General features: G+C 57.6%; 1 protein-coding gene across 1 annotated transcript in view; it reads left to right on the top strand.

Annotated features, from left to right (window-relative positions):
- Nucleotides 1-1637: 1637 nt before the first annotated feature.
- The window catches only part of LOC142471197 (arf-GAP with coiled-coil, ANK repeat and PH domain-containing protein 1-like), a gene marked incomplete at its 5' end in the record, with an annotated part of 29603 nt that continues 16348 nt past the window's right edge, over nt 1638-14892 (top strand). Inside the window, 10 exon segments of the mRNA XM_075577983.1 lie at nt 1638-1694; nt 2033-2133; nt 2325-2361; nt 2363-2437; nt 4922-4970; nt 4973-5061; nt 5063-5103; nt 5789-5858; nt 6930-7024; nt 8978-9543. Of these exon segments, the coding sequence (XP_075434098.1) occupies nt 1638-1694; nt 2033-2133; nt 2325-2361; nt 2363-2437; nt 4922-4970; nt 4973-5061; nt 5063-5103; nt 5789-5858; nt 6930-7024; nt 8978-9543 (1180 nt within the window).

Here is a 14892-nt window from a genome sequence, read left to right as displayed (position 1 = left end):
TTTTGTGTGTGTGTCTGGGTGTGTGTGTCTGGGTGTGTGTGTGTGTGTGTGTCTGTGTGTCTGTGTGTGTCTGTGTGTGTCTGTGTGTCTGTGTGTGTCTGTGTGTCTGTGTGTGTGTGTGTGTCTTTGTGTGTGTGTGTGTCTGTGTGTGTGTCTGTGTGTGTCTTTTTGTGTGTGTGTCTGGGTGTGTGTGTCTGGGTGTGTGTGTGTGTGTGTGTGTGTGTGTCTGTGTGTGTCTGTGTGTGTCTGTGTGTGTCTGTGTGTGTCTGTGTGTGTCTGTGTGTGTCTGTGTGTGTCTGTGTGTGTGTTGGTTATTGGGGGAGGGGGGGTTCGTATGTGTATTGGGGAGGGGGAGTTGTGTATTGGAGGGATATTATGTGTATTGGGGGAGAGGGAGTTGTGTATATTGTGTAGTTATGTGTATTGGGGGAGGGGGGAGTTATGTGTATTGTGGGAGGGGGGAGTTGTGTGTATAGTGTGGTTATGTGTATTGGTTGAGAGAGAGGGTGGGGGGGGAGGGAGAGAGGGTGGGGGGGGAGGGAGGGAGGGTGGGGGGGGAGGGAGGGAGGGTGGGGGGGGAGGGAGAGAGGGTGGGGGGGAGGGAGAGAGAGTGGGGGGGAGGGAGAGAGGTTGGGGGGGAGGGAGAGAGGGTGGGGGGAGGGAGAGAGGGTGGGGGGAGTGAGAGAGGGTGGGGGGGGAGAAAGGGTGGGGGGGGAGGGAGAGAGGGGGGGGGGGAGAAAGGGTGGGGGGGGAGGGAGAGAGGGTGGGGGGGAGGGAGAGAGGGTGGGGGGGAGGGAGAGAGGGTGGGGGGAGGGAGAGAGGGGTGGGGGAGGGGGGGAGGGAGAGAGGGTGGGGGAGGGAGAGAGGGTGGGGGGGGAGAAGGGTGGGGGGGGAGGGAGAGAGGGTGGGGGAGGGAGAGAGGGTGGGGGGGGGAGAAAGGGTGGGGGGGAGGGGAGAGAGGGTGGGGGGGGAGGGAGAGAGGGTGGGGGGGGAGGGAGAGAGGGTGGGGGGGGAGGGAGAGAGGGTGGGGGGGGGAGGGAGAGAGGGTGGGGGGGGGAGGGAGTGGGGTGGGGGGGGGAGGGAGAGAGGGTGGGGGGGAGGAGAGAGGGTGGGGGGGAAAGGGGAGAGAGGGTGGGGGGGAAAGGGGAGAGAGGGTGGGGGGGAAAGGGGAGAGAGGGTGGGGGGGAAAGGGGAGAGAGGGTGGGGGGGAAAGGGGAGAGAGGGTGGGGGGGAAAGGGGAGAGAGGGTGGGGGGGGGAGGAGAGAGGGTGGGGGGGGAGGGAGAGAGGGTGGGGGGGAGGGAGAGAGGGTGGGGGGGAAAGGGGAGAGAGGGTGGGGGGGGAAGGGGGAGAGAGGGTGGGGGGGGGAGGGAGAGAGGGTGGGGGGGAGGGAGAGAGGGTGGGGGGAGGAAGAGCCGTCTGCGCCCTGACTACCAGCACCTCTTTGTGTAGAATGTTGGGGACATTGTTGTGTTGTGTAGGACGTTGTGACGGTTTTGTCGCTGTGTTGTGTAGGAGGTTGTGGCAGTTGTGTCTCTGTAGGATGTTGTGACACTTGTGTCGCTGTGTTGTGTAGCATGTGAAGGTTGTGTCGCTGTGTTGTGTAGGATGTTGTGACGGTTGTGTCTCTGTTGTGTAGGATGTTATGACGGTTGTGTCTCTGGAGGATGTTGTGACAGTTGTGTCGCTGTGTTGTGTGGGATGTGACGGTTGTGTTGCTGTGTTGTGTAGGATGTTGTGACTGTTGTGTCTGTGTTGTGTAGGATGTTGTGACAGTTGTTCCGCTGTGTTGTGTAGGATGTTGTGACGGTTGTGTCTGTGTTGTGTAGGATGTTGTGGTGTTGTGACGGTTGTGTCACTGTGTTGTGTAGGACATTGTGGTGTTGTGTAGGCTGTTGTGTCGTTGCGTAGGATGTTGTGACAGTTGTGTCTCTGTAGGATGTGGTGGCAGTTGTGTCGCTGTTTTGTGTAGGATGTGACGGTTGTGTCGCTGTGTTGTGTAGGATGTGACGGTTGTGTCGCTGTGTTGTGTAGGACGTTGTGACGGTTGTGGTGGTGGACCTGCGGCTCTGCGCTGTGAAGTTGTGCCCTGACGCCGACAGACGGTTCTGCTTCGAGGTTGTGTCACCGACAAAGTAAGTAACACATAATGTACAATTTGCCAGTGTGTAGTTGTGTAATTATGTTGTGTGGTGTAGTTGTATCATTGTGTCACAGTGTTGGTGTGTTTTTTGTCTGTAGTTTTGCTGTTGTGTAGAGTGTGTCGGTTGTTTAATGTTGGTGTAGTTGTCGCGTTGTGTAGTTGTCATGGTGTGTTGTGTAGCAGGTCCTGCATGCTGCAAGCAGAGTCAGAGCGTGTGTTACAGTTTGTGGGTCTCTGCCGTCCAGCGAAGCATCACAACGGCCTACAGCGACACCAAGCGGGAGAGCGGCAGCATTGTGAGTAGCACACGGTGTGCGTGTGTGTGTCTGCGCGGGGGACAGCAGAGCGCGCGGGGACAGCAGAGCGCGCGGGGACAGCAGAGCGCAGGGACAGCAGAGCGCGCGGCAGCACGGGGACAGCAGAGAGCGCGGGGACAGCAGAGAGCGCGGGGACAGCAGAGAGCGCGGGGGACAGCAGAGCGCGCAGGGACAGCAGAGCGCGCAGGGACAGCAGAGCGCGCAGGGACAGCAGAGCGCGCAGGGACAGCAGAGCGCGCGGCAGCACAGGGACAGCAGAGCGCGCGGGGACAGCAGAGCGCGCAGGGGACAGCAGAGCGCGCGGGGACAGCAGAGCGCGCGGGGACAGCAGAGCGCGCGGGGACAGCAGAGCGCAGGGACAGCAGAGCGCGCGGCAGCACGGGGACAGCAGAGAGCGCGGGGACAGCAGAGAGCGCGGGGACAGCAGAGAGCGCGGGGACAGCAGAGCGCGCAGGGACAGCAGAGCGCGCGGGGACAGCAGAGCGCGCAGGGACAGCAGAGCGCAGGGACAGCAGAGCGCGCGGCAGCACAGGGACAGCAGAGAGCGCGGGGACAGCAGAGCGCGCAGGGACAGCAGAGCGCGCGGCAGCACAGGGACAGCAGAGCGCAGGGACAGCAGAGCGCGCAGGGACAGCAGAGCGCGCGGCAGCACAGGGACAGCAGAGCGCAGGGACAGCAGAGCGCGCGGGGACAGCAGAGCGCGCGGGGACAGCAGAGCGCGCGGCAGCGCGGGGACAGCAGAGCGTGCGGGGACAGCAGAGCGCGCGGCAGCGCAGGGACAGCAGAGCGCGCGGGGGACAGCAGAGCGCGGGGGACAGCAGAGCGCAGGGACAGCAGAGCGCGGGGACAGCAGAGCGCGGGGACAGCAGAGCGCGCGGGGGACAGCAGAGCGCGCGGGGGACAGCAGAGCGCGCGGGGACAGCAGAGCGCGCGGCAGCGCGGGGGACAGCAGAGCGTGCGGGGACAGCAGAGCGCGCGGCAGCGCAGGGACAGCAGAGCGCGCGGGGGACAGCAGAGCGCGCGGGGACAGCAGAGCGCGCGGCAGCGCGGGGGACAGCAGAGCGCGCGGGGACAGCAGAGCGCAGAGCGCGCGGGGACAGCAGAGCGTGCGTCAGCGCAGGGACAGCAGAGCGCGCGGGGGACAGCAGAGCGCGCGTCAACACAGGGACAGCAGAGGGGCGCAGGGACAGCAGAGCGCAGGGACAGCAGAGCGCACGTCAGCACAGGGACAGCAGAGCGTGCGCAGGGACAGCAGAGCGCGCATCAGCACATGGACAGCAGAGCGTGCGCAGGGGACAGCAAAGCGCAGGGACAGCAGAGCGCAGGCATAGTAGAGCGCAGGGACAGCAGAGAGGGGGGGCAGAGCAGGGATAGCAGGGCGTGTCGCAGAGCAGGGATAGCAGGGCGCGTCGCAGCGCAGGGGATAGCAGGGCGCGTCGCAGCGCAGGGACAGCAGAGAGGGGGGCAGAGCAGGGATAGCAGGGCGTGTCGCAGAGCAGGGATAGCAGGGCGCGTCGCAGCGCAGGGATAGCAGGGCGCGTCGCAGCGCAGGGATAGCAGGGCGCGTCGCAGTGCAGGGATAGTAGGGCGCGTCGCAGCGCAGGGATAGTAGGGCGCGTCGCAGCGCAGGGATAGTAGGGCGCGTCGCAGCGCAGGGATAGTAGGGCGCGTCGCAGCGCAGGGATAGTAGGGGCGCGTCGCAGCGCAGGGATAGTAGGGCGCGTCGCAGCGCAGGGATAGCAGGGCGTGTCGCAGCGCAGGGATAGCAGGGCGCGTCGCAGCGCAGGGATAGCAGGGCGCATCGCAGCGCAGGGATAGCAGGGCGCGTCGCAGCGCAGGGATAGTAGGGCGCGTCGCAGCGCAGGGATAGCAGGGCGCAGCGCAGGGATAGTAGGGCGCGTCGCAGCGCAGGGATAGCAGGGCGCGTCGCAGCGCAGGGATAGCAGGGGGGCGTCGCAGCGCAGGGATAGCAAGGCACGTCGCAGCGCAGGGATAGCAGGGCGCGTCACAGCGCAGGGATAGCAGGGCGCGTCGCAGCGCAGGGATAGTCGCAGCGCAGGGATAGCAGGGCGTGTCGCAGCGCAGGGATAGCAGGGCGTGTCGCAGCGCAGGGATAGCAGGGCGCGTCGCAGGGGTAGCAGGGGGCGGCGCGTCACAGCGCAGGGATAGCAGGGCGCGTCACAGCGCAGGGATAGCAGGGCGCGTCGCAGCGCAGGGATAGTCGCAGCGCAGGGATAGCAGGGCGTGTCGCAGCGCAGGGATAGCAGGGCGTGTCGCAGCGCAGGGATAGCAGGGCGCGTCGCAGGGGTAGCAGGGGGCGGCGCGTCACAGCGCAGGGATAGCAGGGCGTCAGCGCGGGGATAGCAGGGCGCGTCACAGCGCAGGGCGCGTCGCAGCGCAGGGATAGCAGGGCGCGTCACAGCGCAGGGATAGTAGGCGGTGACTCTCCTCTCCGGGTTGCAGCGCTTGTCTCGCTCCCCCACAGAGGCCCCCGCCCCAGCAGAGAGGGGTGTGAGTGCGCACAGGATGCGGTGCTGCGCGTCCCGGGAAACGCCGCGTGCTGTGACTGCCGGGGGGCGGAGCCCGAGTGGGCGAGTATCAACCCTGGGAGTGACGCTATGCATCGAATGCAGCGGGATACACAGGTCAGGACCCGCCCCCTGGCAGAGACCCCGCCCCCCTGGCAGAGACCCCGCCCACTGGCAGAGACCCCCGCCCACTGGCAGAGACCCCGCCCCCTGGCAGAGACCCCGCCCACTGGCAGAGACCCCCTGGCAGAGACCCCGCCCCCTGGCAGAGACCCCGCCCCCTGGCAGAGACCCCGCCCCCTGGCAGAGACCCTGCCCACCGACACTCTTCCTACTGATAACCACCCCCCCCCCACTGTCACACCCCCACCCCCCTGTCGCCCCTTCCCCCCACTGACACGTCACATCTTCACATTGAGACCCCTCCCCCATGCTGAGACCCCTCCCCCATGCTCAGACCCCTCCCCCATGCTCAGACCCCTCCCCCATGCTCAGACCCCTCCCCCATGCTCAGACCCCTCCCCCATGCTCAGACCCCTCCCCCATGCTGAGACCCCTCCCCCATGCTGAGACCCCTCCCCCATGCTGAGGCCCCTCCCCCATGCTCAGACAATACCCCACCCCCTGCCACTTAACCACAGACCATGGTCACCACACTTAAGACTCCGCCCCTTGCCCACGTCCAGCCCACTGTACATAGACCACACCCACGCAGACCCCGCCCCCGTCACCTGGCCCCGCCCGTCCCGCTGCAACACCCCGCCCCTCCCCCCCACCCTCTCTCTTGTGTACCCGTGTGCAGGAGTCTGGGGGTTCACTTCTCCAAGGTACGGTCACTGACGCTGGACTCCTGGGAACCGGAGCTCATTAAGGTGAGGGGGAGGGCAGGGGGTGCGAGGGAGGGGGGGCTGTGGGGGAGTTGGGAGGGAGTGGTGTGAGGGGGGGATGGTGAGAGGGAGGGGTGTGATGGGGGATGGTTGGAGAGTTGGGAGAGAGGGGGGGATGGTGGGAGGGTTGGGAGGGAGGGGGGAATGGTGGGAGGGTTGGGAGGGAGGGGGGAATGGTGGGAGGGTTGGGAGGGAGGGGGGATGGTGAGAGGGAGGGGTGTGATGGGGGATGGTTGGAGAGTTGGGAGAGAGGGGGGGATGGTGGGAGGGTTGGGAGGGAGGGGGGAATGGTGGGAGGGTTGGGAGGGAGGGGGGAATGGTGGGAGGGTTGGGAGGGAGGGGGGAATGGTGGGAGGGTTGGGAGGGAGGGGGGGTGGGGAAGTTGGTAGGGAGGGGGGTGGGGAAGTTGGTAGGGGGGGGGGTGGGGAAGTTGGTAGGGAGGGGGGGTGGGGAAGTTGGTGGGGAGGGGGGGTGGGGAAGTTGGTGGGGAGGGGGGGTGGGGAAGTTGGTAGGGAGGGGGGGTGGGGAAGTTGGTAGGGAGGGGGGGTGGGGAAGTTGGTAGGGAGGGGGGGTGGGGAAGTTGGTAGGGAGGGGGGGCAGGGAGGGGGGGGTGGGGAAGTTGGCAGGGAGGGGGTTGGGGAAGTTGGTAGGGAGGGGGGGTGGGGAAGTTGGTAGGGAGGGGGGGTGGGGAAGTTGGTAGGGAGGGGGGGTGGGGACGTTGGTAGGGAGGAGGGGTGGGGAAGTTGGTAGGGAGGGGGGTGGTTAAGTTGGTAGGGAGGAGGGGTGGGGTAGTTGGTAGGGAGGGGAGGTGGGGAAGTTGGTAGGGAGGGGGGTGGTTAAGTTGGTAGGGAGGAGGGGTGGGGTAGTTGGTAGGGAGGAGGGGTGGGGTAGTTGGTAGGGAGGAGGGGTGGGTAGTTGGTAGGGAGGAGGGGTGGGGTAGTTGGTAGGGAGGAGGGGTGGAGTAGTTGGGATGGGGGGTGGGGTAGTTGGGATGGGGGGGGTCGGGAGTGCGCGAGGTGCGGCTGACACTCCCCCCTCCCCCTTTTTCTCCCCCAGCTGATGCGTGAGCTCGGGAATAACACGATTAACGGGATCTACGAGGCCCGGACAGAGGAGATGAATATAAAGAAACCCACATCCTGCAGTTCACGGTGACATCACTATGACATCACTATCACACTGTGACATCACTAACTAGCGCAGTGCGACTAATATCGCTAAATAGAGCACCGTTACATCACCGATACGTAGTGACATCAGAACCATGCTGAGAGCACGGTGACCTTTCCCCCTCACACTGACCTCTCTGTGACCTCTCTTTCCCCTCACACTGACCTCTCTGTGACCTCTCTTTCCCCTCACACTGACCTCTCTGTGACCTCTCTTTCCCCTCACACTGACCTCTCTGTGACCTCTCTTTCCCCTCACACTGACCTCTCTTTCCCCTCACACTGACCTCTCTGTGACCTCTCTTTCCCCTCACACTGACCTCTCTGTGACCTATCTTTCCCCTCACACTGACCTCTCTTTCCCCTCACACTGACCTCTCTGTGACCTCTCTTTCCCCTCACACTGACCTCTCTGTGACCTCTCTTTCCCCTCACACTGACCTCTCTGTGACCTCTCTTTCCCCTCACACTGACCTCTCTGTGACCTCTCTTTCCCCTCACACTGACCTCTCTGTGACCTCTCTTTCCCCTCACACTGACCTCTCTTTCCCCTCACACTGACCTCTCTGTGACCTCTCTTTCCCCTCACACTGACCTCTCTTTCCCCTCACACTGACCTCTCTGTGACCTCTCTTTCCCCTCACACTGACCTCTCTGTGACCGCTCTTTCACCTCACACTGACCTCTCTGTGACCTCTCTTTCACCTCACACTGACCTCTCTGTGACCTCTCTTTCCCCTCACACTGACCTCTCTGTGACCTCTCTTTCCCCTCACACTGACCTCTCTGTGACCTCTCTTTCACCTCACACTGACCTCTCTGTGACCTCTCTTTCACCTCACACTGACCTCTCTGTGACCTCTCTTTCCCCTCACATTGACCTCTCTGTGACCTCTCTTTCACCTCACACTGACCTCTCTGTGACCTCTCTTTCACCTCACACTGACCTCTCTGTGACCTCTCTTTCCCCTCACACTGACCTCTCTGTGACCTCTTTCCCCTCACACTGACCTCTCTGTGACCTCTCTTTCCCCTCACACTGACCTCTCTGTGACCTCTTTCCCCTCACACTGACCTCTCTGTGACCTCTCTTTCACCTCTCTGTGACCTCTCTTTCCCCTCACACTGGCCTCTCTGTGACCTCTCTTTCCCCTCACACTGACCTCTCTGTGACCTCTCTTTCCCCTCATACTGACCTCTCTTTCCCCTCATACTGACCTCTCTTTCCCCTCACACTGACCTCTCTGTGACCTCTCTTTCCCCTCACACTGACCTCTCTGTGACCTCTCTTTCCCCTCACACTGACCTCTCGGTGACCTCTCATTCCCCTGACACTGGCCTCTCTGTGACCTCTTTCCCCTCTCTGTGACCTCTCTTTCACCTCACACTGACCTCTCTGTGACCTCTCTTTCACCTCACACTGACCTCTCTGTGACCTCTCTTTCCCCTCACACTGACCTCTCTGTGACCTCTTTCCCCTCACACTGACCTCTCTGTGACCTCTCTTTCACCTCACACTGACCTCTCTGTGACCTCTCTTTCCCCTCACACTGACCTCTCTGTGACCTCTCTTTCCCCTCACACTGACCTCTCTGTGACCTCTCTTTCCCCTCACACTGACCTCTCTGTGACCTCTCTTTCCCCTCACACTGACCTCTCTGTGACCTCTTTCCCCTCACACTGACCTCTCTGTGACCTCTCTTTCCCCTCACACTGACCTCTCTGTGACCACTCTTTCCCCTCACACTGACCTCTCTGTGACCTCTTTCCCCTCACAGTGACCTCTGTGACCTCTCTTTCCCCTCACACTGACCTCTCTGTGACCTCTCTTTCCCCTCACACTGACCTCTCTGTGACCTCTCTTTCACCTCACACTGACCTCTCTGTGACCTCTCTTTCACCTCACACTGACCTCTCTGTGACCTCTGATTCCAGCAGTGAGAAGGAGATTTGGATCCGAGCCAAATACGTGGAGAAGAAATTTATCACCAAACTCCCCCAGACTGCTTTGCGCGGCGTCCGTCACCACGGTAACCAGCCCAGCCGGCCAATCAGCAGCCCTGAGGAGCGGCCAATCAGCAGCCTGGAGACAGAACCAGAAAACAACCGGCCAATGAGCAGCCCTGACACACAGCCGGGACCCAGCCGGCCAATCAACAGACCTGGGACACTGCCAGCGATCAACCGGCCAATCAGCAGGCCCGGGACACAGCCAGAGAACAACCAGCCAATCAGCAGGCGCGGGACACAGCCAGAGAACAACCAGCCAATCAGCAGGCCCGGGACACAGCCAGAGAACAACCAGCCAATCAGCAGGCCCGGGACACAGCCAGAGAACAACCAGCCAATCAGCAGGCCCGGGACACAGCCAGAGAACAACCAGCCAATCAGCAGGCCCGGGACACAGCCAGAGAACAACCAGCCAATCAGCAGACTGCGGAAACTGCCCAAACCAATGCTGAGACCCAAACCCGGGACAGCCCCCCCCACACCGGGTAACGGTACTGTATATATACCCACCATACTGTACCGTAATATACTTCTCTATACCCACCGTACTGTACATATAGCCACCGTACTGTACCATACTGTATATATATATATATATATTTATATATATATATATATTCACCGTACTGTATATATACCCACCATACTGTACCGTAATATACTTCTCTATACCCACCGTACTGTATATATACCCACCGTACTGTACATATAGCCACCGTACTGTACCATACTGTATATATATATATATATTTATATATATATATATTCACCGTACTGTATATATAACCACCATACTGTACATATAGCCACCGTACTGTACATATAGCCACCGTACTGTACCATACTGCATATATATATATATATATATATATATTCACCGTACTGTATATATACCCAACCATACTGTACCGTAATATACTTCTCTATACCCACCGTACTGTACATATAGCCACCGTACTGTACCATACTGTATATATATATATATATATATTTATATATATATATATATTCACCGTACTGTATATATACCCACCATACTGTACCGTAATATACTTCTCTATACCCACCGTACTGTATATATACCCACCGTACTGTACATATAGCCACCGTACTGTACCATACTGTATATATATATATATATTTATATATATATATATATTCACCGTACTGTATATATACCCACCATACTGTACCGTAATATACTTCTCTATACCCACCGTACTGTATATATACCCACCGTACTGTACCATACTGTATATATATATATATTTAACCCTGGCTGTGCTCAAAGCTGTGACCATGCAGCAAGCTTAAGCCTATAGGGAACCATGTTAAAATGGTTATTGAGGCAAAAAGTGACACTGTGTGCTCATTTGCATGTCATTTCCCAGAATCCCTTGCTGCAGTGGAAGCGCTGTGTGCTGGGTGATAATGGGGAAAGGCGGGGTTGCAGACCTGCCTAAGACATGCAGATGAGCATACAGCTATATTTGCATATATATATATATATATATATATATATATATATATATATATATATATATATATATATATATATATATTCACCGTACTGTATATATACCCACCATACTGTACCATAATATACTTCTCTATACCCACTGTACTGTATATATACCCACCATACTGTATATATACCCACCGTACTGTATATATACCCACCATACTGTATATATACCCACCGTACTGTATATATACCCACCATACTGTATATATACCCACCATACTGTATATATACCCACCATACTGTACCGTAATATACTTCTCTATACCCACCGTACTGTATATGTAACCCTGTATACAGGGTGACCAGGTGTCCTGGTTTTGAGTACTCTGCCCTGACTTTTTGGGGCGGCTGCCCCTCCGGTTTTTCTTCCATTGGTCACGCATGCGCACGAGCAGCCGGCAAGTGCCGATATATACCCATCCACTGTGCCTTATATACCCCTATGTACAAACCTCGGGTAACTGTGCCTCTATATAACCACCCAATGTTGTGTGTGTGTGTGTGTATTATATATATAATTGCCCTCGTTCTCCAGAGGCTGGGTGGTCCCTGGGCGTGACAGCGCTCAGGAAGAAGGCAGAGGGGGCTAACAATCCCTGGAGGTTAATCTAAAGCCGTCATTCAAACCTAGACCCGGCGGCCTCCACCTGCCGGACTCTCTCCGGTGAAGCAGCGCGGCAAGAACTGGGAGACGGCCTTGGTAAGAGGAAATGGGATATTGTTGGCCTTCGTGAAGTTGGAAGACAAGATGAAGACCACATTGAGCTTCCCAAGCGGGACACGTATTATATTCCAGGGGTACAGAATATGGAAGAATCGGAGGAGAAGGCTTCGTCGTTGGCCAAGAGATGGAGAAACGGCACAGTGGGGGTATGAACGCTCATCGGAAAGGGCCGCCAGAATCGTCATTCAGTGGGCAAAGAGATACAGGCTTCAAATACTCCACGTGTATGTCCCCAACATGAAGTCACGCGGAAAAGAGTTGAACATAATATTATATATATATTTCTCTTAGGATGTCTGTGATAGGCTGAGTGGCCTGTCACTCACCCAAAGACAGCCAGTGAGGATGCACATCTCTCCCCCTTTGTTAGACTGCGCGAACTCTCACCCAGGAAATACTGGGGGACAGGACTTTAGTGGGGTGCAGAAGGAGAGTGACAGGTGTTAAAAGCCTAATTAATATTTAAATATATAGCCTAAGAGACAGGAAAAATAATGAATGGGTCAGAAACCAAACAATAGTCTGAGACATCATCACATGGGGGGGGGGGAAGACTGATAATGGCGGTGGGTCGGACATATTGCAAGAAGAAATGACCATCGTTGGACAAAGATGGAACTCGACTGGATTCCAAGAGATTGAAAGACCAAGACGACGCCCAAAAGCAAGATGGGATGAGGGAATGTGCGGGAGAGACAGGGAGAAGAGAGGCTGTAACCGCAGGACCTGGGAGATCACTGGGGAGGCTTCATCCAGCAGTGGGGAGACACGGGCAGGAGAGGGTGGGATGAGGGAATGTGTGGGAGCGACGTGGAGAAGAGAGGCTGTAACCGCAGGACCTGGGAGATCACTGGGGAGACTTCATCCAGCAGTGGGGAGACACGGGCTGGAGAGGATGGGATGAGGGAATGTGTGGGAGCGACGTGGAGAAGAGAGGCTGTAACCGCAGGACCTGGGAGATCACTGGGGAGGCTTCATCCAGCAGTGGGGAGACACGGGCTGGAGAGGATGGGATGAGGGAATATGTGGGAGCGACGTGGAGAAGAGAGGCTGTAACCGCAGGACCTGGGAGATCACTGGGAGGCTTCATCCAGCAGTGGGGAGACACGGGCTGGAGAGGATGGGATGAGGGAATGTGTGGGAGCGACGTGGAGAAGAGAGGCTGTAACCGCAGGACCTGGGAGATCACTGGGGAGGCTTCATCCAGCAGTGGGGAGACACGGGCTGGAGAGGATGGGATGAGGGAATGTGTGGGAGCGACGTGGAGAAGAGAGGCTGTAACCGCAGGACCTGGGAGATCACTGGGGAGGCTTCATCCAGCAGTGGGGAGACACGGGCTGGAGAGGATGGGATGAGGGAATGTGTGGGAGCGACGTGGAGAAGAGAGGCTGTAACCGCAGGACCTGGGAGATCACTGGGGAGGCTTCATCAAGCAGTGGGGAGACACGGGCTGGAGAGGATGGGATGAGGGAATGTGTGGGAGCGACGTGGAGAAGAGAGGCTGTAACCGCAGGACCTGGGAGATCACTGGGGAGACTTCATCCAGCAGTGGGGAGACACGGGCTGGAGAGGATGGGATGAGGGAATGTGTGGGAGCGACGTGGAGAAGAGAGGCTGTAACCGCAGGACCTGGGAGATCACTGGGGAGGCTTCATCCAGCAGTGGGGAGACACGGGCTGGAGAGGATGGGATGAGGGAATGTGTGGGAGCGACGTGGAGAAGAGAGGCTGTAACCGCAGGACCTGGGAGATCACTGGGGAGGCTTCATCCAGCAGTGGGGAGACACGGGCTGGGGAGGATGGGATGAGGGAATGTGTGGGAGCGACGTGGAGAAAAGAGGCTGTAACCGCAGGACCTGGGGGATCACTGGGGAGGCTTCATCCAGCAGTGGGGAGACACGGGCTGGGGAGGATGGGATGAGAATGTGTGGGAGCGACGTGGAGAAGAGAGGCTGTAACCGCAGGACCTGGGAGATCACTGGGGAGGCTTCATCCAGCAGTGGGGAGACACGGGCTGGAGAGGATGGGATGAGGGAATGTGTGGGAGCGAGGTGGAGAAGAGAGGCTGTAACCGCAGGACCTGGGGGATCACTGGGGAGACTTCATCCAGCAGTGGGGAGACACGGGCTGGAGAGGATGATTAATATATATATATATATAAAATCACTGTGCTGTGTATATGCCAATTGTCCCCTATATACCACTGTATACCCACCCACCGTGCAAAATATACCCACTGTGCTATATATACATCTATATATGCCCAGTGTGCTGTATATACCCCTATATAGCCACTCACTGTATTCATTCACCCAGTATAGCATATATATCCCTAGGTAACTATCTATTGTGTACCTAATGTGTCCACCCACTGTGCTGTATATACCCCTATGTACACACCCACTATACCGTATATGCCCCTATATACGAACCCACTATACAGTATATACACCTACTGTATATACCCAACTAGTGTATAGAGTATACCCCTATCCTGTACGGATCCCTATATACCTATCCAGTATGTATCCCTATATATTTACCCGCTGTGCGATATATACCTCTACATACTGTATATGGCACACAGGGTAGGTACAGTATCTCTATATAACCGTCCTGTGTGATATATATACCTTTATAAGTCCCTCACTATACCTCCCTTATACCCCAACCACTGTACCTGATATACCGGTATATATCCAACAAGTATTTCGTATATTCCTTTATATACCCACCCAGTGTGCTGTATATACACCCCTATATTTGCACCCTGTATGTATGTAGGATATAGGGAATGCACTCTGTATAACCACCCTGTATTCTGTATATACCCCCACTGTACCTGTATGTAGCTCTATATACTCCTAGTGTATTGTATATACCCCTATATGCCCACTCACTGTATGGTATATATCCCATATACTACACTATAATAGTGTCCCCCTTTATACCATATAATACTGTACATAATATACAGTATCATGCATACTCTTTGCCTGCTTCTCTCTCTCTCTCTCCCCCTCTGCCTCTTGCTGTCTCTCTCTCTCCCCCTCTGCCTCTTGCTGTCTCTCTCTCTCCCCCTCTGCCTCTTGCTGTCTCTCTCTCTCCCCCTCTGCCTCTTGCTGTCTCTCTCTCTCCCCCTCTGCCTCTTGCTGTCTCTCTCTCTCCCCCTCTGCCTCTTGCTGTCTCTCTCTCTCCCCCTCTGCCTCTTGCTGTCTCTCTCTCTCCCCCTCTGCCTCTTGCTGTCTCTCTCTCTCCGCCTCTTGCTGTCTCTCTCTCTCTCTCTCTGCCTCTTGCTGTCTCTCTCCCTCTCTCTCTCCGCCTCTTGCTGTCTCTCTCTCCCTCTCTCTCCGCCTCTTGCTGTCTCTCTCCCTCTCTCTCTCCGCCTCTGCCTCTTGCTGTCTCTCTCTCTCTCTCTCCGCCTCTTGCTGTCTCTCTCCCTCTCTCTCTCCCCCTCTGCCTCATGCTGTCTCTCTCCCTCTCCCTCTCTCCCTCTCCCTCTCCCTCCCTTCCGCTCTCTGCCTCCCTCGAATCTCCTGCCCCTTATACACACACACAGTGACACACACACAGTGACACACACACAGTGACA

This window comes from Ascaphus truei, chromosome 20 (assembly GCF_040206685.1).
Source record: "Ascaphus truei isolate aAscTru1 chromosome 20, aAscTru1.hap1, whole genome shotgun sequence".
In the NCBI taxonomy this organism is placed as follows: Eukaryota; Metazoa; Chordata; class Amphibia; order Anura; family Ascaphidae; genus Ascaphus; species Ascaphus truei.
Note: the sequence above shows the minus strand (reverse complement) of the source record. Positions and strands in the feature narration are given on the sequence as shown.